General features: G+C 30.4%; 3 protein-coding genes and 1 long non-coding RNA gene across 4 annotated transcripts; 1 reads left to right on the forward strand and 3 right to left on the reverse strand.

Annotated features, from left to right (window-relative positions):
- Positions 1–1,008: 1,008 nt before the first annotated feature.
- On the reverse strand, positions 1,009–5,504 carry LOC141454603 (UDP-glycosyltransferase UGT5-like). Its single transcript, XM_074129033.1, has 4 exons — positions 4,683–5,504; positions 3,365–3,581; positions 2,848–3,067; positions 1,009–2,410 (listed from the first exon to the last, which is right to left on the reverse strand). The coding sequence occupies exons 1-4, from the start codon at positions 5,502–5,504 to the stop codon at positions 2,119–2,121; spliced, it is 1,551 nt and encodes a 516-aa protein (XP_073985134.1). The 3' UTR covers positions 1,009–2,118.
- Positions 5,505–5,922: 418 nt separating this feature from the next.
- On the forward strand, positions 5,923–14,353 carry LOC141454614 (uncharacterized). Its single transcript, XR_012458819.1, has 3 exons — positions 5,923–6,060; positions 6,776–6,854; positions 11,371–14,353. It is a non-coding gene; the product is annotated as an uncharacterized lncRNA (long non-coding RNA).
- On the reverse strand, positions 6,665–11,375 carry LOC141454613 (uncharacterized). Its single transcript, XM_074129050.1, has 4 exons — positions 11,194–11,375; positions 9,181–9,425; positions 7,624–7,763; positions 6,665–6,834 (listed from the first exon to the last, which is right to left on the reverse strand). The coding sequence occupies exons 1-4, from the start codon at positions 11,255–11,257 to the stop codon at positions 6,687–6,689; spliced, it is 597 nt and encodes a 198-aa protein (XP_073985151.1). The 5' UTR covers positions 11,258–11,375; the 3' UTR covers positions 6,665–6,686.
- On the reverse strand, positions 12,514–22,260 carry LOC141454604 (fatty acyl-CoA reductase wat-like). Its single transcript, XM_074129034.1, has 10 exons — positions 22,033–22,260; positions 17,421–17,500; positions 17,141–17,344; positions 15,793–16,041; positions 15,280–15,425; positions 15,056–15,165; positions 14,795–14,987; positions 14,112–14,354; positions 13,776–14,033; positions 12,514–12,778 (listed from the first exon to the last, which is right to left on the reverse strand). Exons 3-10 carry the CDS (start codon positions 17,333–17,335, stop codon positions 12,682–12,684), a joined length of 1,491 nt encoding a protein of 496 aa, XP_073985135.1. The 5' UTR covers positions 17,336–17,344; positions 17,421–17,500; positions 22,033–22,260; the 3' UTR covers positions 12,514–12,681.
- Positions 22,261–23,584: the final 1,324 nt, after the last annotated feature.

The following is a 23,584-nucleotide window of genomic DNA, read 5'->3' on the forward strand; positions in this document are numbered from 1 at the left end:
AGTAAATCATTTTTCTCATGGAGAATGTATGTGGGCAAATGCAATGGTCTAATAAGACACCTTAGACGATTTTAGGCTCCACTAAAAAACAATTTTCAGGGATTATAGTGGATTGAGATATATTGAGTGGATAGAGATATCTAAATGAATACATTTTTAGAGAAGTTTCCGAGAAATTAAAAAAAAAAAACACTTTTTGGAATAAAATGTTTTTATTTTTTAAATTTGATTCCCGTCATTTTCTGAAGTCATTGACAACACCTAATTGTTATTGACGAATATCTCCTGGTAGAATGTAATGATAGTAACATTTTCCTTTGTAGAAAAATCTTAATTACATGGAACTTTAGTAAGAATCTTATTCTTTATATTTTTCGAAACCAGTTTATCGGTCGAATTATCTAATCACAAAAAATATTTTCACTTTCAGAAAGGTTTTTTACAGGAACTTCCGAAGTAGAAGTTTCAGATGAAATCAATTTAATTTTGTTCTTATAATTTTATATAAAGTGGAGTTTCAACAGCCTACATACAGCTCTACTCACTGGCATTTACTCACTAGTTTTATAACATTGAAATGTTTAAAAAATTGTAATAGCACGGCTATTATTTTTTTCTCCCTGATGCTGCTGCTATTTGCTATTACACATTTTTACTCAACAGCTGCTTTTTTAGCAGTGCAAAGAGAAGATTTATAAATTATATAAATAATATACATATATGTTATATAAATATATAAATTAAAAGATATATCTTGTTTATATCTATATATCTTTTATAAATAAAAAGACTTACTTCGGGCTTTGTGACCATACTTCCAAACATTAAAAATTGATGTGTGTGACTGAGGATTAATGGTTCTTTTAAAATTAAGTAATTTTAAAACTTTTACACAAAGTTTATTAAATAGTAAAATAAAGTGTACAATACTAATAACTAAAAGATAAAGAGCGGCACTAACATTATTCCTAGTGCTTTTTTTTTTTTTAATTCTCCAATGAAACAGGCTCCAGGAACTTGAAAACGTGAAATAATCTTTTAATTAAAAATTATTAAATTAAATTAAAAAAATTATTAAGTAAAAAATTAATAGAGATTCATTAAAAGAATGAATATCCTACAAATATGAATGACTAACACTTTTAAATCAGTGATATCTATAACTTTTTGCAATTGTACTGACACAATTTTTAGGTTGTTCAACTATTTATCTCATAAATAATCTAATGAATGACCTTTTCTTCACTTTGCTATCTAAAAACAATTGTTGTGACAATTGTTAATTTATCTAGGTCAAGCGGAGGCAAATTCTGATTCTGTGGCAGACATATTCTGACTATATTTATTTTTCTTAAGTATTAGGTTTCCTTAAGTATATCAATTTTTGTAATAGGGGACCCCGACAACTAATGTTTACATTATATTGAATGAGTGATAACGTCTGACAACAGGGGAGATTTGATAATTTGAGTTTTTATTGGGAAAACAAGATTAGAGTTGCCCTCTAAGTACTGCTGCAAGTTAAATTTGATGTGTCATCACGGGTAATTTAAAATTTTGGTCATCGTTTAATAGGGACTTATTTCTTTAGCGCCAATGTAGTGAAATATTTACTTCTTAACAAAAGTTATGAAAAGTTGTTCAAGAATTATTAGTTATTTGTGCAAAAGTTGTGACAATGTTCACCTTTTGCTGAAAAAATACACTTCGAAGGAAAATAGCTTCCAATGGTCTTGCCAAAATCTTTTTGTTTAAAAAATATTGTATTATTAAAATTATTTTTTTTATAAAAAAAACATAACATTTGAGAAGAATTAGATACTCAATTTTAGATTTAGAAATGATTATTGTGTTTGTATTCGAGTATTCATTCATTGCTTCTCTTGAGATGGCTTCCAAAATCAATAATTATAGTACTACATTTAATTTGCAAATTAGTTTCAAACTCATTAGGATTACATTTATCACAAAAACAAATCTTCAATAATTCGGCCTTATCTTACTTTTTGACTATATCCAATGATAAAACAGAGGAAAACATTATGATGACTAATTAATTTCAAATGCTAAAAAGAAAATAAATGATTATAAAGCTATTTCCTATGATTGTTCCTTTGTCTAGGAAGTTTTTACCTTTTTTCTACTTAAATTTAAAGTACATAGTACAACTTTCAGAATAGATTTAACAAAAAACATAACTATGCTGTAGATAATATAAAATATACTCAAGAATATAAATATTACATCTAAATTATAATACTGATACCATGTCAAATGTTTAATAACACTTCGCATATGTGGTGCACCGTTATGTCTTATTACATATTCGATCCAATATATGGCTGTGTCCAGAGCACTCAAGGGTCGATCGTTAAACGCTTTTGATATCCTTAGTGCATTTTTTTTATATCTGAAATTAGAAAGATCAAAACCAATGAAACGAAACCACTTTTAAATATTATATGTCTTTGCTGTGAAACAATAGACTGGATTTGAAGTTAATTTTTGGCTAAAACTTACTATTTAAAAACGTATTGCTATCATAAGTTTTATTTGTGTTTTAAGTCAAATAGTAAGTTTTAAAGTGTTATATAAAATACAAAGAAGAAGTTGAAAGTGATTTTGTAATTGAGACTGTTGAGTAGTGAAGTTGTATGCTGCTATATGAAGCTGTTGATAAAGAAGTTCTGAATGTGTCAACTAATAAAAGATACTTGAGTAAATGATTTGCAACGTTAATAAAATCTTAAATTAAATAAGAATCATTTATGAGTAACAATTATCCTTATGGCGACTCTCTAGGATCGCTGTTGTTACTCTATTTCCACATAAATAAATAAATCTTACTTAGGATCATTTAGTAATGTATTTAATGTTTTCTTCAGTGATTCCTCAGTAATATCTCCGTACTGCAATGTATGTCCAATTTCTGCTGTAACTATAGCTTTAGCGTTGTTCTGTTGATCACCGAACATTGGTATGCACAAAATTGGAACTCCTGAATGTATTGCTTCTAAAATGCCCAGCAGGCCACAATGTGAAATAAAAAGTACTGTTTTTGGATGGGCTGTAACAGAAATGGCTATGAGCTATACTGTACGATCGAATTTTGATTTAAATAATAATGAAGAGTTAACATTCCTAAATTAAATGTTTGAGATACTTAAATGGAAATCCTAAGGCGAACTAATTTTGTGGCTTCTGCGGTACATAATTTAATTGATATAAATTTCAGAAAAGAGATTTTTAGCTTAATAAGTAGTTCATTGCATGTGTGAAATTACTATTATATCATTAATCGCCTTCAATTCAAAGAATTGATATATGTATCTGTTTCTTTAAACCTAGTAAAGTTCATAATTACCTAAAATATCACGTTGAGGATACCAATCTGATAGAATTATATTATTTGTTTTCTCTCTTATTTTTAAGGAACTTTTCCATAAAATTAGCTGCTTTAATTCAAGGAAAACATTTAAAAAGATTTGATATTTACTCGGGCTCATAGTGCCGCTATTCAATACAGACCCCATACTGAAGAAGATTACTTCATTATGTTTACTGAATAACTCATTTAATTCCTGAAAAGAAAGTGACAAATTACAGAAGTGAGATGGGGATATCTAGCCTCAACCATTACAATTGTTAAATTTTATACTAGTTTTAAAAATTGTATTTTGTCATGTTAGACTTCGCTTTATTTACTACATGAGGATGTCTGAGATGTACCTGTATTATCATATGTACCAAACATATGAGGCCAAGGCTACCCAAAACTCTTCTGGGTAGCAATATAGCTAATATAAAAGAAAAAAAAAATCAAAGAGTAGCAGTGTTTTAAAATCCAGACCGGAACTTGAACTATTGATTATTTATAGCATGTTGAACAAATCATAAATTTTTCAGTGCCATTCTATATTTATCGGCGGTTCTGACGCAAAGCAAAGAATCAATCACAAGTATAAGTGTGATTTACTTTATATAATCGAAGCGCAATAAAAAAGCTTAATGGATCATTAAAAAAAAGTACGTATCTAGGAGGAAAGAATGTTGCTGCCAATTTCAGTCAGATTTTTTTGTTTTTTTGCCCAGCTTTCGAAGGGACTAGATAATCTTCAGGGCTTATGTTTGTTAACAATTGTATTTTTTACATTTTTAACATCAAAGCTAGTTGTGTTTTCTAAATGTGGTCGGTTTTAAAATGTACTAGTGTAGCATAAGCCCTGAAGTGACCTAGTCCCTGGGCCGAAAGCTTGGCAAAAAATAAAAAATAATGACTGAAAATATCAATATTCTTTCTTCTTATAGAATTAATGAATCAGTTACCAAAAACGATGTACAATATAATACGTGTGTAATAAGTATATAATTAAAGAGTAACTCAAGGTTGTACTACTAACACTATAAACAACTGGAATATCTATAAAAAGGTTTCAAAGAAAAAAAGGGGTTTTAAAAAAGTAATTTGAATATTTGGTGATTAGTTTAATGAAATTCATAGGATACTTTATTTTAATTTTGTCCAAAAATTGTATTAATGGTACCTAAACGGATGAAGTAAGAACAAATATTACGTGAAATATCAATTTCTAAAATGTGATTAAAGTTTTGTAGTTTTTAAATCTGCAAGTAACTAACATGTCATAGGCATAAAATTTAATTTCAATAGTATAAACAATTACCTTAGGTAAAGGCTTCTTTGGTAATATATGAATTCCGCCGACTTCTATCACTCCAGGTACCTGAGGTTTAGCACCAAATAATGAGAAATGTGTATTCACTAAAATAAGATTTGTATTTTCTGCTACATTAGTTAAATCAGGTAATTTACCAAAATACTTTTCAGCTAACACCTGAGTTTCGGGTACAAATAAATAACTATAAATAATTTTACTGAAAATCAGATAAAACATATTTAACAGTCTCTCTTTTAATGTCATGTACATGGATAAATCAGAAACTATTACTGGATTATAGGATGGATTGTTGGGATTACCCAAAGCATCATTTGTCCAAGGTAGAAGATTACACGAACTAAAACCAATTACAGGAGCACCGATTTTATGAAATAAACCAAACATTACATGGGAATTAAACATTTCTGTTATAATAACATCATATTTTTCACTAGCCAACGTTTTTATTTCTTTCAACTGCATAGTATTCTCGTACACTGAAGTTAGATAATGTAATTGATTCAATTGTTTCATAAAATAAAAATTGACATTTGATTTAGTGTCAAATTCACCCATACTTAAAAATGAAGTTGTGTTGATGAACGATGGTATTAATATTCCAGTATAATTCTCTGATGTTGTACCATGTTCAAAATAACTAAACACTGTTACTTGATGTCCTCTTCTTGCTAGTTCCTTTAATACTGGTTGAAACACTAGAAAATGACTTTTGCCGGTATAAGCGAACATGCCTAAAATTTTGGCCGATGCAGCAAGATAAACTATTTGGAGAAAACACGTTCCCAAAATTAATAATCTAAAAAACATGGTGTTAACCTCTAAAATATTGTCTATAAATAATACTGTTCAGAAGAATAAAGTTTTTAATCAATCAATACCACTATCACTTAAATAAATAAATTAATCAGTGGGTGAACAATTTAGTAATAAAACTAATGTATGGTGCACAAACATACGTATATAACTGATAATCAAAAGAAACAATGCATGGATTTTAATCAGAAACAAGAATACTAAGTTAATAATACTGGGCAGCCAAATTTTAAATAGCTGAGAAATCAAAATTGAATAAACAATAAAATTATAGTGGTGACAACAGGAAAACTAACAATACTTTTATGGAAAACGAAGAGAGAGATAGAAGAAAGATAATAACATGACAAATCATTTCATTCAATTGGAACTACTTAAACTTGATATTAGCAGCAAGGCCACATTTTTGTTTGTTGAATATGATACTATGCATACATTTTTACAGATCTAATAACATTTAAGATTGTGACTAGTTTACAAGCATCATAAAAAGTATATTCTTTGATTATCCTTTGTTATGTCCTACTTTATTTTAATCAGAAAAAAAAAGGTAATTTATAAATCACAGAAAAGTATATTTTGGTCATTAACATTAAGTGCATTGTTTTTTATACTACCTACTTCTCTAAATTTTAAATTAATTCATTTTGTGCAAAACTTATCTTAAAAAATCTATTGTAAAACACTCATCATTCAGCATTATCACAATATTTGCTTGTAATGTTGATAAAACTAAGCTTCTGAATGTAGGTAATGTGGATTAATTTATGATTGGAGCTCGATAGTAAGCGCCTTCCGTTTTCTTCCTTCCCTTAACAAATCAAACCGAACTCTCAAATTCATTTAGTCATAAGAAAAAAAAAAAAATCCGAAAAATGGGCTAAATAAACATCTAAATATCACAAATGAACAAACATAAATACATTTCTCTAACTGTGTACACATATCTTGAGTTTAAAAAGTGATTTAGCCTTAATTTATTATTCAGCAGAAAATGCAAAAAAAAGCACAAACTATCTTTTCTGTCAAATCAGAACTTAAAAAAAAAAAACTTTATTTACTGATATCTAAATAAATAAATTAAAAAAAAAAATCATTTAGGTAAAATTGAAGGATCCTTAATGTGCTAAGCTTATTCTTTAATTAGAACAAAATTGTTAGCATTTTAAAAATATATTATAATTCATCTTTCCTTAATTTCAATATTTTGGGATGAAATGATACAATATTTGATTTGTTAACAACGGATAGTCTTTGATTCTCAGGTATCTCTTTTGGTGATGGATCTGGATCAGCTAGTGAAATCCTCGATATCACGTCAAATCTGAAATAAGGAAGAAAAAGGTAAAAATCACATATTTATTGTTAGAGAATAGCTCGATTCAAGCTTAATAGGAAAGATTGATGAAGACAGGCTGCATCCACAAATTTAAAAAGAATTCCAGGAATGTAGTAACTCAATAGCCAGGAGTGATGTTAGCAGTAAATTAAATAAGTCTGGTTAAATTAATAAATAATAAAATCGATTAAATACCGAAAAGTCATCTATCAAACAATAGGTATATATGAAAATCAGTAGCAGCATGATGTTGAAAAGATAATAAAACTATTAAATTAAACAAAAACTGATAGATGAAAAATGTTCGTTACATAATTATCTTAGAAGTGCACAATAAACAAGGAAAACGTAATTATTAATCATTAAACTAAACAAAATTGAAAATTACCCCCAAAAAAATTAATTTAATGAGTACTTAAAAAAAAAACATAAGTTACTTTTATAAGGCTATAAAATTCGCAAGATCTTGGGTATTTCCAGTCGCAATTATTTTTGCAGGCTTTAACTGTAATACTATTTGTTGTAATTAATACACATTTTCAAGTCTACTGTCACACCTACATCCGAGTACTGTTTTTTATATGATGCAAGGTTTAATAGTGGAAATTGATAGTGAATCTCGAAAACTGAGAACAACTCTCATAAGTCGCAATTTCGGTTGTTTTACCATTGTACAGATCGTGTAATCAGGTAAGTTAGACTCCCAGAACCTGACCGATTCATGAAGATTACTTTTTATTTCTGTACTTAAAAAATAACTAAAATTACTCTTACATTTCGGTAATCACAGTTGAATGGACGGGAATATTTTTAGGTTCAGTAAAATCACATTCTAAATTGAATGCCGCATCGCCAGGCATAATCAGATCATCATCATGTTGAATTATCAGCACAGCTTTATACAGACCACTATTCTAAAACAATTAATGAACAACATCATTTAAAATATGACGTTTCAGTGGGGATTACCATTAATTTATAAAATAAAAATAAGAAATCAATTTTTATTGGCTGATTTGTATAAGAAATCATTAAAAAGAAATGTTGAATGTAGTGTTTATGTGAGGTGAAGGAAGATGGTGTTTGTTTATTCATATCTAGTGCAGAGCTGAAACCATCCTGATCTTGTGAAACTACTTGGAGTCTATGATTTGAAACACAGATGATTCTACATTCCGAAAAGCTACAGAACAATTTAAGAAAATTTAGGGAAGAGTAAAACAAAAAAAATTTCCAAATCTTTAGTTGTATCAACATTGGTTAAAATATGACCATTGATAAAGTATGTTATAACCGGTTTGTTTGGTTGCATTACTGAAGTTGCAAATTTAGAAGCACTTGGAAATATATAAAGCTAGATGATTACATGAGTATCTCTTTAGAATCTAAACCAATTAACACACCAAGAAGAACAAGTTTAAGTTGACCAAAACAAAATGATTTCTTTAGTGACGTATGTAAACAACTGAAGAAGAAAATTAATTTTTGAAATTTAATTACTGGTAGTAACGTCACCCATTTTGCATTCCAGTATTTTACCATATTTGACCCATATTTAAAAGTTTCGGAATGGTCGACATTTTTTCTTGTGTCTTCTAACGCCTAATTCTTGTCCAGATGGTCTGCGAACATAACATCTTCTCCATACAATGGGCCATTCACGTTGCCTATTCTCTTGGAGATAGTCAGACCGTTCAGTTATCCTAGACCTTTAGCCAGGTCACTTGGAATTCTTCTTCGCAGCTAGAGATCTCTTACTAGAGAAGTTTCCATCGCTTTCCTTCCGCGAAATCAGCAATTTGCAGGTGGGCAACTCTTTTCCCATCACGGTTCAAGCGGCTCGCAGTGCCCCTGAGTGTGGGAGTATTTAGTTGGGTAATTTTAGCTTCTCTCTTCTACAGAAATCTGAAACTTAATTCGCAGATTTTTGACGGCGAGAGTAGCGTTTAGCATAAACGTGAGTGCCATCCCGAAAAAAGTTAAATTATAATGTCTGGCTAATTAGTTTTTAGTCATTACATCAGATTAAGCAGAAGAGTGGGATTGGACCAATCCACAAAAGAGGCTCATTTAGTTGATTAGTCATGTCTTGACTTTCATTCGCATTCATATTACAGTCAAGTCATGCAACTGGATGAACTTTAAAAAATCGTAACAATAGTACCCATCTATACCATCTCAACAGCAAGATCATGTAGACAAAATTTTTCCCAAGCGTTTTCTAAATGATCCCAACCACAGCATCAAAAGATGTAAACATGACTTTAAATTAGAATGATACCCCATTGTATTATTTAAATAGTAGCTTTAAATATTAATACAAATACTCACATTTTCTACGTTACATTGATCAAACGGTATCTTCATTTTAAATTTAGTTCCTGAATTTACATCTACAAAGCAAGGAAATTTTTTATTCAAATAATTTCCTTTAATGTATAACACTCCGGTAAAATCATCTTCCATTTCTATCTGAATGGACATTGACTCAGCAGAACATTTTAAATCAACATTTTTATAACCTTCTGTTGATGGGCCAATAGTGATTTCGTTGGTTAAATCTTGTTCCCAAAGTTCTGCAAGAAAAGAAGAAGAGAAAAAAAGGTAAACAAGGGCATCGATTAGAAGTAATACAATGGAAAAAACTAGGTATAATGGTGGTTGACGGAATGATGTAATGGGCATTTGATATGTTATAACATTTTATTCAGAAAACTGGATGGTGATGGAGGAGGAATGAGTGATGGTAGGTTAAGAAAAAAGGCACAAAAATTTCTTTAAAAAGTGCGTACCATTGAGAAAATTTAGCGGAAATAGTAGGACCCTTCAAATACTTATGAATCCATTGCATAATGTAAAAAAATAACGTTTTCTTTTTTTTCTAGCCTCTTAAAGAGTATTACTTTATAAATTTCTCAAAAAAAATGCGTCTTATTAGAGAATCTTCATGTTTGAACATATGGATATATGTTAGAAATCACTAAATCACTAAAATAAAAAACATAAGAAAGCTAAAATTTGTTATTAAGTTTGCGCGCTCCCAAACGGAAGCTTTAAAAAATATCCGTTAACCGGTAGTGTAAGTGGACTGATTTTTTATTTGAGAAATTGGAAAACGAATGCAACTACTTAATTTTAAGCACATTCTTTGAGTGCATACATAGAAAGCCAATTCGGTCTTTTATTTCAAATACATTATAAGCAATATGGTTTATTAACAGATGCTCATGAAACTGTAACATAGTCCTCTAAATTTTAGTAATGAAGAAACATGATATTACATTGTTACCTACACATAATTATCAAATGTATAAAAATCATTATTGTTATTGAAACTTTGCTCAAGTTGAATAACTAGAATAATTTTTTCAAAACTGATATTTTAAAGTTCTCGAAGATGGTTACGATTCCATCATTTTCCTCTACGGAGCACTTATTTCTTACAATAGATTTAAACAAAACTTATGCTTTTGGAAATCTTTTTTGAGGGAGTTATAAAGATATGGTGCATTGGGGTAAAAAAAAGATGCATTTGAGCAACTGAGAGACACTTCTAGACAGCGTTACTCTTAAGGAAAAAGTAGCCATTAAATATATTATTTCTAAAAACAGTTTTTATGTATTTCGGAGACTTTGTAATTTTAGACATGAAACATTTATTAACATAAAGGTGTTAATAATTTTTTCTTTCGTATAAGGAAATCAGTTGCAGTTAAAGTCACTGTGTGTCACAGGATTTTCAAGAAGGAATGTAAATTTTTACGAGTGGTTTGCTCATTTTCAAATATGATCAATTTTTATTTCTTGAGGCCCCCGATTGGGATATCCCGATACTCCAAGAAAAATGATGCAACAATGCCTGATCTAAGAGGATCTATATGTAATGTTCATTTAATGGGAGATTGTGAATAAAAATTGCAGTTTGGGAGAAAGTTATGAGTGTTATACAACACTTTTATATGTTTGGTTAAGAAGTAAGTGATCTTGACAAGTAAGGATGGCATAAGTTTTACAACATTGTGAATTTCACTTACTGGCTGCGTGTGGTCAAAGCGCCATAAGTTCATCCCAACAAATTAGTAATTGCCTAACTGTTTTTTCTATGTTACCAAAAGCATGTTTTGTAAGCAAATCACACTCAAATGTTCACTTGATTTTTTTCATCTCAAAACTTTATTTTGTGTGGAATTTAATTTTCAAAATTTAATATAAACAAAATACATTCTCTCCAGACTGTAAACAAGAGAATATATGTACCAATAAATCATAACATTGTATATATTGATGACATTCTAGCTTAAACTGATTTTGTTTTTATAAATATCATATTCATTCATTACTTACCACAGTTATACTTGTCCAAGTTTAAAAGAAGTAGATAAATAACACAATCAATGATAAAATTCATTTTCAAGTTTATCCTTTTACATAAGTCAATTAAGATTATGATTTCAAACACTCATTTAAAAATAATTCGGCCATTTTACAACAACGATAAAGGCTTTAAATTTTTAATTTCAGGTTAATAATACCTAGCGGTTATAGTAAATGCCAACGACCTATGCTGAGTGTACTCTCTGTGTATCTGCTATGTGGGTCAGTGTTTACAAGAACTCATCTCTCCTAACTGTTGTTCCCCACTCTGACTTAAAGCACACTTGTAGGGTATATCATAGGATGATGAGTGTATGAATATTTTATTACAAAAATGAATCATTCAAAGTTACCAAATTTACTGTAATAATTACCCAAGATTATGGGTAGACATTACTACTTAATGAAGAAAAAAAAAAGAAATATGTAAACACGATATTAAGAAGAAGCTACTCGTGGCTTGTGTTTTTCCGGCCAGTTTGTGAGATTTAGATTTTTAAAAAAGAGGCGTAGAAGTATCTTAACAGTGTGGACAATGGAGAGGAGAATGCAGAATAATTGCTTGAAAGATAAAAAGGAGGAACAGCTGGTTAAGAGCTCAAACGGGCAGAAGTGATGTTAGGTGAAACAATGTGGAAGAAGAAATCAAATTGGACAGGCCATTTCTGTAGAAGGGAAGATAAAGGTGGTCATTAATCGTCAATATAGTAATATTTTTTTATCTTACAAGCTTATTGAAAAATAAATAATAATGAAGTGGTCATGATGTATAATGTAAGTGATTCAATAAATATATATTCAATATAAATTGTTTACAACTTACTTAAAGTTTGGGTTAATGTTTATTTCTGTATAGAAAGTTTCTTTTTCTCTGAAAATAAAAGATCTACCCGATTATTTGTTTAGGAAGTGACTTTTTAGCCGAATAGTTCTGTTTTGAGGCAAATGATTTTATCTTTAAGATAATATATTTAAATATATATATATATAAAATATATAACGCACTGTATAAACATTGTATTATGTGCCACAACTGTTGAGTTATAATTATGATTCATCTAAGAAATAAGGCTTATTTTATTTTTTATTTTTTTAAGCGAAGACTTATTGTGGACTTATTGTAGACTTACTGATTAGCTCTTAAGTGGTAAGAAAACAATTTTTTACTTTCTCTTCTATTTGAATACCTAAAAGTATTCATCCTATTAAGAAAAGTATTATTATAAATAGTTCTTGATTAAGTATATAGTAACTAAATTTCAAGGCAGTGGTCTAATTAAAAAAAAAAAATCTTAGAAAAATAAATTCTTTTTAAAATGAAATTGTTTGTACAAAAAAATATAAAATATTTTGCAAAATTTAAAAATTTATGTTACTACAATTATTAAGATTAAAGATTAACATGGCAAAAAGTAATTAACACTATTTACTTTATATTTCTAATAATTTCAATAATTCTTAGGTTTTTAGAGAAATATAAGTGGTACACCTCCATAGAAACATGGCCAAAATTCCATAGAAAAATGTTAAAACCGTTGTTTGTATTATTGATTGCCTGCAAAAGTGAAAAATAAATAAATAAAAACAAAAACAATTTTATCCATTCTAAGATTGTAATCTCTAGCTAGCTCTTCTGCTAAGAGTATAACTTATAGTTTCCTGCACAGGTGATTGCTTATAAAGTGGCCCAGCTTTTCTAAGAAAATATTTGAAACGATAAACATTGATAAAAGAATTATCAATTATTGTACAAGACTTTGAATACTGAAAAATGTTGAAATTTTCTGTATTTTCGACCCTCACCTAAGTATTTAGATAATTATCATTAAAATAATTATTCAGAGAGGGAAACACCCGTAAAGAAAATTCAGTCTGTGGAAAGTGAACACTATAGTGAAAGAAAGCAGTCACCAGTACTGTGATGATTTAAATAACTGAAACTTAAAGGCTCTACAAACTAAAAGGTTTATAAAAGAAAATTAAGGCGGGTGACCAAGTATCTTATCTCCGGGTAGGTTGCAAAAGAGTTTTGATGGTCGTAAATGAGGCCAGTCGTTAGCACAAAATACGAAGGTCAATTAGTTCTATTTAGGGTGTTGAGGAAACAGTATATACCATTCGGACGTAAGTGCCTTAAATAAAAGACATCAATCGTTTTATTTAATTTAAAGCGCCTCAATATCTCAAAATTAGCGCCCAGTGATTTTTACAATGCATTGTCAGACTCCGGAAAATCGGTTACAGACAACCCTGATCATCACCCAAAAGTGAGTTGTAAGATAAGCCCTCATTCTAGATGCTAATACGTCCGTTGTGTAACATTTACAGTAGACCAATAATCTTTCTAATGTTCCACTGTTTCCATATTCATCTTCCAGATTTATTGCCATCTAAACCTTATTGGAATAAATGAATTCCCTTGCCAGTTTCTGGTGTTATTAAAATAAAGATCGATTATCCCCCCCAAAAATGCTTTAAAAAATGTTAACCTTATTCCCCTGTTAAGTACTGAACTCAGTAATAATTTAAGTAAATAATAATTTTATGCTTACCGCTTGTATTTTTTCATTGCATTTGGTATATTTTCTGCAGTTTCATTAAATATATACTTTCTAACTCCTGGTATGGCTATTTTGAAATATTCATACCAATCCACGGATTCCATATTGAAATTGAATAATAGTTTATCTTCTTTATTCATTCCATTCCACAATGCTTGTACATTGGTATTAGAAAATTTCCACGTTTTTTTAGCAAAATATGATAAGACTTGCATAATTTTACTACCTTTTTTCAAAGCCTTTAATGCACTGTAATAAAATTATTCTTCAGAAATTTATTTAAATTAATGAAATTAAAATATTTACCGCACAAGTAATAATAAATACCCAGTTTTTCTGTTTAAAATAATGGAGACAAGGTCCAATAATGCTGCTGGTAAAAAGTGTAAGAAAAATGTGTATAAAGCAAATATAACCGGATTTGATTGAAGTGTACAGGAATGTTTCCAAACAGCTTTTTCAAGTGGCATGTCTTTGCCAACTTTTAATGCCATGTTCATGTAGTCAGACCAGGTTATTGGATTGTCTTTTGCAGTTACAAAATTGTATATTGGGATTTCATTTGTAGGCCTGTAAATAAAATAAATAATACATTTTGACAAATTATCTCTGAGAATAAGATGGAAGGTTTAGTAATCCTAGTTACATCCTTTTCTAAAAAGGTCGTATTTCCTCCTCTTCATTTTAAATTGTAGACTATGTAGGAATTAACTTTGCTAAAGTTTTCAATAAGTATATGTATTCTTAGTTACTTTTTAAAATCAGACTCTTTCATAATTGAAAGCAAATAATTGTTTTTTTTAAATTATTCATTAAAAGATAGAAAATTAACATAATTTTTCGAAACATCTTGAGGAAAAATAGAAATACTTAAAAATAAATAAATTAATTAAAAAACAAACATTTTGTGCATATTGATAACAGCTTTTGACTTCGAGTTATATTATTTGACTTTATAATGATTCTAGAACGTAAGTGGACAAGAAATGAGTAAAATTAACAAACCTTACCCCATCAGTTTTGTTTTGTGGATAGCAGCTACTATTGCAAAAGCAACCATGTCTGCAGGTACAATAGCAGCCTTGGCTTTCGGGTCAGTGTGTATCACTCTAACCACACCGGCTGCGACCCCAGCAAGAAGTCCTGTTGGACCGTAAATGTTATCTATCCAACCGGGTACTGGTTCATTTAGTGTTCCAATAACTGATAAAAACAAACAAAAAGTGAGATAATTCCCCAACACTACATAATAATTTGTGAATGGTACTTACTTATAGCTGGACGAAACACACAAACTGGTAAACCTTTAGCATATGTGTTAACTGCATTTTCAGCAACAGCTTTTGTAAATGCATAAGAGTTGGGCCACTTTCCAATAATTCTGTTCATCACATATTCAACATATTCCGTTCAAAACCAAATTTGGAAAAATTAAAATAATTCTACAACTAAAGAATGAAAGCATGCCTTAATCTATTTACTTAATTAATCTTACTTCTCGGTCATTTCTTCAAGTTCCTTGTTATTATACTTGCTAGTAATTAGTATCAATTCATCGCAAATAATAGGAGGATCGTAAAATTCTTCTTTTATTTCCTTGTAAGGGCAGTTAGAGTACGCAGTAGAAATATACACGAAAGCCTGAAAGAAAATTAAAGTTACTTCTGCAAATCCAATTTATCTATTTAAAAAATGTATATAGATATACATCATTGAAACCCTAATTGTAAGTAAACAAACAAGTTATTTTTCAGATGCCTGTGATAGCTTTAGTCACTGCTGCATACACCAATCTGAATATGTTGTTGGATGAGCTCTGATATCAGACTCTTTTCTGTAACAACTGCTTTATTTTACGATAAGTGAAATATCATGACTAAAAGAAAGCATGAGAATGAGAAGTTCAACTTGTTCATCAAACATTTCCTTCCATTAAAAAAATGGATGAAAAAAAATTAGTAAGCTATCAAGCGAATATCTGATTTAAAACAAAGAATTTGGTACTTACATCTAATTTTTTCAAACGATGGCATAGTTTGATTATTGAAATAGTTCCTTTAACATTTATATCAGTTGCTTTTTTAATATGTTCATCAAATTTTACAGTTGCACCACCATGAATGACAATATTAACATTTTCAATTAATGTTGCTTCAGATTTACCATTAATACCTAAATTATTTTCTGCTAAATCACCGCTTATTAACTGTATCTTATCAAGAATATCTGGTTTTTCTCTTTTTAATCTTTCGTAGACCTGGTGGGAAAAAGTGAGCGCACATTATTTAAACAAAAGTAATAAATTAAAAGAGAAATGCTATGGGCCCGTTCTTTAATTCATATGGAATCTCATAGATAGCGCATTAATCGCACTTCTTCACAAACCTTAGTTTAATGTAAAAATCTTCGTTCAGGTGGATTATTTGATTTAGTTTTTATTCTAATAGCTTTCTGCCGCTTGATATCCCTTGTAAATTTATGCGCTTCTTTAATTTACTGCTTACGTATAAAAAGAATATTATATCCATCTTTAAGGCTCCAGCACACTGCTGTTCAAGATTCCGAAAATCGAAATCATACTAAAACGAAGTTTAGAAGACTTCTTCCAGAATTTGTCTAAATCTTGCAAAATGCTCTTCAAGGTGAATGAAAACAAGACCAAAGTTCTTGTACTAAGAAGTAGAGGACCAGTATGTTTTGAAGCGGTGAGCAGTTTTTTTTAGTAATCGGCTCCATAATTAATGAGAACCTGGATAAAAACGAATAGAGATATTTGCGGGGACAGAGCCAGTTTCGTAGTCCTCAGAAGCCGATTTGTCAGTCGTTGTTCTAAATTCAGATGCTTAATTCCCTAATGAATCCTATTGTCAAGTTTGCCTCGGAAAGCTGGACGCTTAAACAGCTTGGTTAACCTGCTTAGCGGAAGAAATTGAGAAGAATTTTTGTGCCAATTAATAATAATGGCCAAGATGCAAGAATAAAGAGTTGTACGATGAGGATATTAAATTATCTTCTCAGGTCTAGGTGCAGCGATTGTAATGGTTTGTACATCTTCTGAGGTTTAAGATGGAAGGCAGCTGTAGCCAAAAAAGCTTTCAACTGATTATTTACCCTAAATATTACCGCTGACGGAAGGAGGCCAAAAGCAGGTTAAGCAGAAGGAAGAAAAGCGTGCAGAAGGATCTAAGGGAAATAATCAAGAGCATGAGGGCACGCTGGCAACAAGAAAGTTTCTTAAAGATCGATGAAAAGGCCATAGTTCGACGATGCACTGAGATGAGAAGGCTAGTGGGTCCATCGAAACAGCTGTGAATGTAACACTATAACAATTATAAACAAAATAAAATGGTACTTACTACATCTTCAAATAATTGTTCAAGCCTCTTATCTGGTTCAATACCTTTTTTAGATCTAATCAGTAAATATAATTTATTTGGTTGACACTTTCTCAGAAGTTGATCAATCAGTAATTTACCAACAAATCCAGTAGCTCCTGTAAGGAATATATTCTTCCCATTGAAATAGTCAATTATCTCCGAATTATTGGCCATCTTTTTTCTCTGTAAACAGCTTTATTATTGGATATAGTAACAAAATATAAACAAAATTATTTTCATAAAAATTATCTGTTTTCACCTTCACTTTGGGTGGATGTGTAAAAAATGTATCCCACGACCTTTTTACAAGTTTTAAGACAATTTAATTACTTCACAAAGCTGAAACAGAAGTAAGTAGCTTTTTGAAAACAAACATTAGATATGAAATCGCATAAATTAACATATTCGGCGCCTCGATAGTCGAACGGGTTAGAAGTGAGAAAGGCAAAAAAGATATTATTAATTGTGGTTTGAGTTCCATTCCCGTTCTAAGTCTTGGATTTTATTTAATGATTAATAAAAGAAATTGGTGTTAAAATGCGTTCATTACGTTGTGGCTGTCCAAGAATGCTAATCGATAGATGAAACTGGATGAAACAACAGGGGTTACTAGTAAAAAATAAACAAATAAATAAATTATTTTTATTTTTAATAATATTTACTTGGAATAAAATAAATGAACAGCTCAAAAACAAATCAAGTGAAACGAAACTAAAACATTACTTAGCTAATCAATTTAAATTTATGAGAATATTGAGGAGTTTATAGATTGAAATAATAATAATAAATAACAAGGGAAGGAATTATCTCGTTGATTAGTGCATTCAATCCCCAGGCAGAGATCTAGCAGCTGATCCTTAATTTTTCTCTTGCTAGAAGCTTGGTGATGTATGCTATGCGAGAAAATTGTTTAGGCTGGCTTTGAGCTAAAAAAAGCTCAGGGCGCCAATGACCACAATTGTTAAGTCGTCTTAAATTAAAAAGAAAAGTTATTTGAGCAAAAAGGTACTTAAAATATCAGTTTACACATTTAATATGTGTCAGTTCTCATACAACTTGTTTCTAAAGCGAGAAGATTATTAACAAGGTGAACAACAGTAAATTGTGACTTAACTTTAAAGGTATGTAGATAATGAGGTGATATTTTTTTTTTTTAATACTGATTACCTGTAGATAAAAGGAAGGGTACATTAATACAATTTTTTGGAAATATCTTTGAAAAAAGTGAGGACCAAGATGACTTCTTAAGAACTAATGCAAACACATACAATTTGAGAGAAATGGAATTTAATTATCTGTGAAGTTTGTACACATATATTTTGTAATAAATTTTACTTGATCTAGGTTAACGTGCTGAGCTACCGTAAAAGAACTAGGTTGACGAGGTGGGTACCTAGATCACCTCGTTCTAGGAGATCTATTTGAAAAGTAATAAAATCTACTTAAGCGGCGGGGGAAAAAAAAAATAGTTGCGGTTATTTTGCTGATCAAATTACGTATAAAGCAATAAAAGGGAAAATAAAGTTTAGAAAAGGACTTTACGCACCAGTAAATACATTACTAATTTCATTTTACAAATCGGCAATATTGTAATTCGGAGAAATTAATAACATTCGTTTACACATTGTATTTATCTTCATTGTAGCTTTACTATTTTCGGTTTTCTTATTTCTAAATCAACTACCACAGGAATTTCAGCACCTATCTGAAAAGAAGACGAAGAAAAAAAAAATCTTTCGCGGAGTGCCTCACAAATTATACCATTAGAATACAAAAAGCAAAATACCGTTAGAAAAGATTGACTTCCTGGAGAAAGGAAAACTAATCAAGGGTAAAATTGGTCTATAACAATTTGTTTTAGCGGATGGAGGTTGTCATGGTCAAGATCTATATAAAAAAAATCAGATAAAATTTGGGAAGCAGTTTTATGCAAGCGTCCTAATAAACGATCTCCAATTCGTTTCTATAATTATAATCAAGTACATTCACAATTTATAATGTAAAAAAAGTTAATGAGGTTACATTTTGTGGAAGTAATAAACATACAAATACTTAATAGTTACTTTTAGTAAAATTATGCAATTTTTAATTGTATCCTTGAACTTTAAGAAAATTATATTTTTTGATTATCTGTTTATTAATTATTTGAATACACTTTATCTAACATTACTAACGCAAAAATTGGAGTTCAATGAATGCTTCGGTTCTCTTTAACAATAGCAATGGATAAGGGCACATAAAAATAGTAATACGAATAATTTGTAAGATTAATATGCTTGTTGATTCTATAAAGAATATTTCTTACGACTTCTTCTTAAGTTATTAATAATAATGATTATTAAGTACAGAGAAGGATGTGTACACCTTCAGGATAGATTGGTCACTACTTAATTTCACATTTAAATTTAGTCCGCTCTTTTTAGCCATTTTGTTTGGTAACCTGCGATCAGAAAAAATATTCTCATCTCTGATTTAATTCCAGAAAATGTGCTATTCACTTTCTACTTTGTTTGCATTGCTTTTTAAACTAACAGCTCTGATTTCTACCACTTTCTTTGTGTCATGCTGTCTCTGAAGTACAATTTCATAAAAATAAAAAAAACATTTACAAACAAAATAATTTTCCAACTTGAGCCTATTTTAAATTTGAAAGTACTGTTTAATATTTTTTGAAAGTGAGCCTTCTTGAATTATTTACTTCAATAATAATAGCATTGTACAGTCAAATAATTAGAATAATAGTAACCTTAAGAGTCCACTATCCCGAATCTCTACCTCTATTCAAGCCACTTGTTCTCAGACAGCATTAACTCTAAACTACTCTTCGGTTAACCATATTTTAATAATTGCTTTACTGCGTCCTTCTTTCATAATCGACCATTAATTTGCAACAATTTACGGATGCAGGCTACTTGAGAGATAAATGCAGGAGTTTGACAACAAGAACAGTTACTTTCACTTAGACAACATATGTAATCAGAGATAGCTGAAGAAAGCAACTACTTGAAAAATAACAGGAAATGTGTCGTCACAAAATTACCAGTATATCTTGGAATTATTAAACATGTTGCGATACGTGTAATCATTAGATTCTTTGGACTTAATCGTTATTAGCGGTATATATTTAATATTATTATGATTTTTAATAATAATTTCATCGCATGTTTCAGAATCAGGAGAAGTTATTAAAAGAGATCAGGATAGAAAGTTAACCTAGAGTCTGGGTTTAACTTTAATTTAGTTGTTTTTATTTAACGACTGATTATATAACATGCAGTAATCGCTAAAAAAAAAATCAAAATTGTCTGACATGGTTTCGAATGGATCCTCTTAGAAAATTTGAAACAAATTCTGTTAGAAATTCGAAATTGATTTAAAAGCAAAAATTAGTGTAAAAATTCGAATGACTATGTAGTAATTTCAGTGAATTTCATTGGTAAAGAAGAAGATATGAAAATTAACAATATTTTCAAGGTAATCAAAGAAGAATTTGATGTTTTACAAGTAGAGTTGTTGGTTTAATAAAATCCTAAATTAAAAATCCTAACTAAATCCTGAGAGGGAAAAAAAATTACACGAAACAATTAAATTTCAAAAACGAAAACCAAGGAAAGGAGATCCACGAAGTATTGTGTAAACAAGAAAGGAGAATGTGGACTTTGCTAGAAATAAAAAAAATAATATACATATATTATCAAACTGGAAGACGTTACAGTAGACGAGCGGTTAGAGACGGGCCCGCAAAGCCCGCACGCAAAGAAGTATTGTGGTACTGGGTTCGATTCCTGGCCTAGGCCTTGGATTTTATACAATGATTAATATGAGAATTTTTAATAGTAAAGTAAGTTAGCTATCCTCCTCCAACCACGACATCTAATTTGATACATGGATGTAAAAGCGCCTGAAAAAATAAACAATTACTTTACTTTTTATTTTTTATCAAACCATGAAATTGAGGAATATTAAGAGAAACAAAACACACTAGAACCAGAGAGTCAGATGCTTAAGGGAAGATGCTGTGTTCAAAAAATATTTAAAAATAGAAAAACATGATATGTAGTTTTATAGGATCACATGTTCATATCAGTAGAAATTATCAAAAAAGATAGAGATAGGAAGTTAATGTAGAGTTCGCTTCAATTTAGTTGTTTGTATTCAAGTCTACAAAAATATTAACTCCAAAATGTTTTTTTAAATAATAATAAACGTTTCATACCAACATACAATTTGCAATTTATTTGAGGTACGAGTATTACTAACAAATAAAAAATAAATAGTAATCTAGGAAGTCAATTGCGCAAGAGAGCATTAGTGAATATTTTGGCCAATTCCGAGGCCAACTGCTATGTTAATGAAAAGGACGTAACTTGTAAAAGAAATAATGATAGTCTAGGAATAGAACTGCTCTGCATTTTGTGCAGAAGTTACTGCATAATAGGTTTTAGCTAAAGTTTGCAGAAACTGAGAGAGTTAAGACGGCTTAAAAAAGGGCCAAAATTAATCACAAATCCTTGCCGGCAGATATTTCTAGAGCAAGTAGTATTGTTGTTTTTTCTGCCTTATAACCGTACTAGATTACCTGAAAGCACGCTCGCGTCGGTTAGCTGTCATGGAGGCTAACCAAAGACTAAACTGCTATGGGTCTAGCTTTTTTCAATCTTTAATTTCAGCAGAACGGCAAGCACTTTACGGAATATGAAATTGTGATTTTTAAAAATTTTAATTTGATCAATTAAAAAATATTATTAGAGATTATTAAACATTTTAAATTCTAGAATTTGTTATAAATCTCGCCATTTCAACCAACGATTGGCACCTTGATAATATTTGGCTCGTAAGTATTAATAATACAAAACAAAGTTGGTACTAACCTCTTCAAGTGAAAGAACAGTTTTAAATGAAAGTATGAAAGCTGTTCATGATTCTTCAAAGTGAAAACTTGTTAGACAAGTGTTATCAAGGTATGTACTACGCACTGAACGGAGAGAAACACATGGTGTATGCACTTATTGGGAGTACGACAGGCTATGAGTGGCCAGAAGTTGGTTGGTTACTTATAAACATAATCTGTAGTAGAGTGAAGGAACAGCAGAGGTTATAATCAAAGCTTCCAGAATTTATTTCATTTCCTCTGCCCCTACTAACATCTGTCCTTTCACTGGATTACCGCTGAAAAAAACCACCAAACCGCTATTTCCTTCTTTTGGATACAATGCCAAAAGTTGCATTCGTCAAAGTAATGTTAGTAAAGTTTTTTTTTTTTTTTTTTTTATTTTTATTTTTTGGCATTGGCTTCCGCCATACAGCCAGCATCGTCTAGGTGCTTATCACTAGAATATCACTCACTCTCCATTCTTACTTATAGATACATTCGCTTCACACATTCATCGTTCTACTATATACCGCTATTTACATAAACTACTGCTAATGGATGGAGCAGCACTCTGTGCTCCTACCATCCTTCTACGAGCTTAACCAAAATTAAAATCACGTAATCCTTCTCTAAGCATTTTCTTCCATTCATACTAATTCGGCTATCGCTTTTAAATACATTCATATTTCATTGCTAGCTCTGCTATCGACTTAAGCACATAAATGTTGGTGGAGAATATAATGTCTTCGTAGCGAAATGGTGCATCTAAATACCTGTATATATCGTCAAACATGCGTTTCCTTTCTACCACATAACGTGGACATATCATTATTACATGTTTGAAATCCTCCTCCTCATTGCAATCTACGCAAAGAGGAGAGGACCTTTTGTTGATCCTGTGTAGATACGATCCGCACACCGCGTGGTTCGCTCTCAGCCTGCTTATTGTCGTATCAACCCATTTATTAGTGACAGTTCCCTTAAACCATGGGTGTCTAGGTAACTGATCTGCCATAGTTTTATAGAATCTACCTTTATCACCATTATTGTAATCTGTCTGCCATTTTTGTAGTGCTGCTTTTGCAATTATACCCTTGATATCGGTGTGTGGTAATTTATAATTAGCCATTTCCCCACTATTGGTGGCTTCCTTTGCAAGTGTATCAACAATTTCATTCTCTTTTATACCACAATGACCCCTTACCCACAAAAAATTAATGCAGACTCCCTTCTCTTTAAAAATGGCAATAGTTTCTACAATCTCTGCGATAATGTGATTCATTCCTGCAGACTGGTTGTGTATATGTGATAATTTACACAACGCACTCTGGCTGTCACTAATAATGGTATATTTTTTCTCCGACAACGAATAAATATATTTTAAAGCCGTTAAAATAGCAATTAGCTCCGCTGTATAGATGGATGCCTCATCTTCTAATTTAATTATCGTAAAATAGTTCCGAACCGGATCATACACAGCACTTCCGACTTTATTATTGATTTTGGACCCATCTGTAAATAAACGATATGAGCCCGGATAATGGGAAGAA

The sequence above is a fragment of the Rhodnius prolixus genome, unplaced genomic scaffold (genome assembly GCF_049639745.1).
Source record: "Rhodnius prolixus isolate KJV_2025 unplaced genomic scaffold, Rpr scaffold_9, whole genome shotgun sequence".
NCBI lineage: Eukaryota > Metazoa > Arthropoda > Insecta > Hemiptera > Reduviidae > Rhodnius > Rhodnius prolixus.

Coding starts and splice junctions, on each gene's coding strand:
- LOC141454603 (XM_074129033.1), bottom strand. CDS start 5,504: ATGTTTTTTAGATTATTAATTTTGGGAACGTGTTTTCTCCAAATAGTT. Junction 3,582..4,682: donor CAAAGAAGCCTTTACCTAAG/GTAATTGTTTAT, acceptor CTTTCTTTTCAG/GAATTAAATGAGTTATTCAG. Junction 2,411..2,847: donor ACATTACTAAATGATCCTAA/GTAAGATTTATT, acceptor TTCTAATTTCAG/ATATAAAAAAAATGCACTAA.
- LOC141454613 (XM_074129050.1), bottom strand. CDS start 11,257: ATGAATTTTATCATTGATTGTGTTATTTATCTACTTCTTTTAAACTTG. Junction 9,426..11,193: donor CTTGGACAAGTATAACTGTG/GTAAGTAATGAA, acceptor CTTTTCTTGCAG/AACTTTGGGAACAAGATTTA. Junction 6,835..7,623: donor TCAACTGTGATTACCGAAAT/GTAAGAGTAATT, acceptor TCCTTATTTCAG/ATTTGACGTGATATCGAGGA.
- LOC141454604 (XM_074129034.1), bottom strand. CDS start 17,335: ATGGCCAATAATTCGGAGATAATTGACTATTTCAATGGGAAGAATATA. Junction 15,166..15,279: donor CTTGAAGAAATGACCGAGAA/GTAAGATTAATT, acceptor TGTGATGAACAG/AATTATTGGAAAGTGGCCCA. Junction 14,355..14,794: donor CACAAAACAAAACTGATGGG/GTAAGGTTTGTT, acceptor TTTTATTTACAG/GCCTACAAATGAAATCCCAA.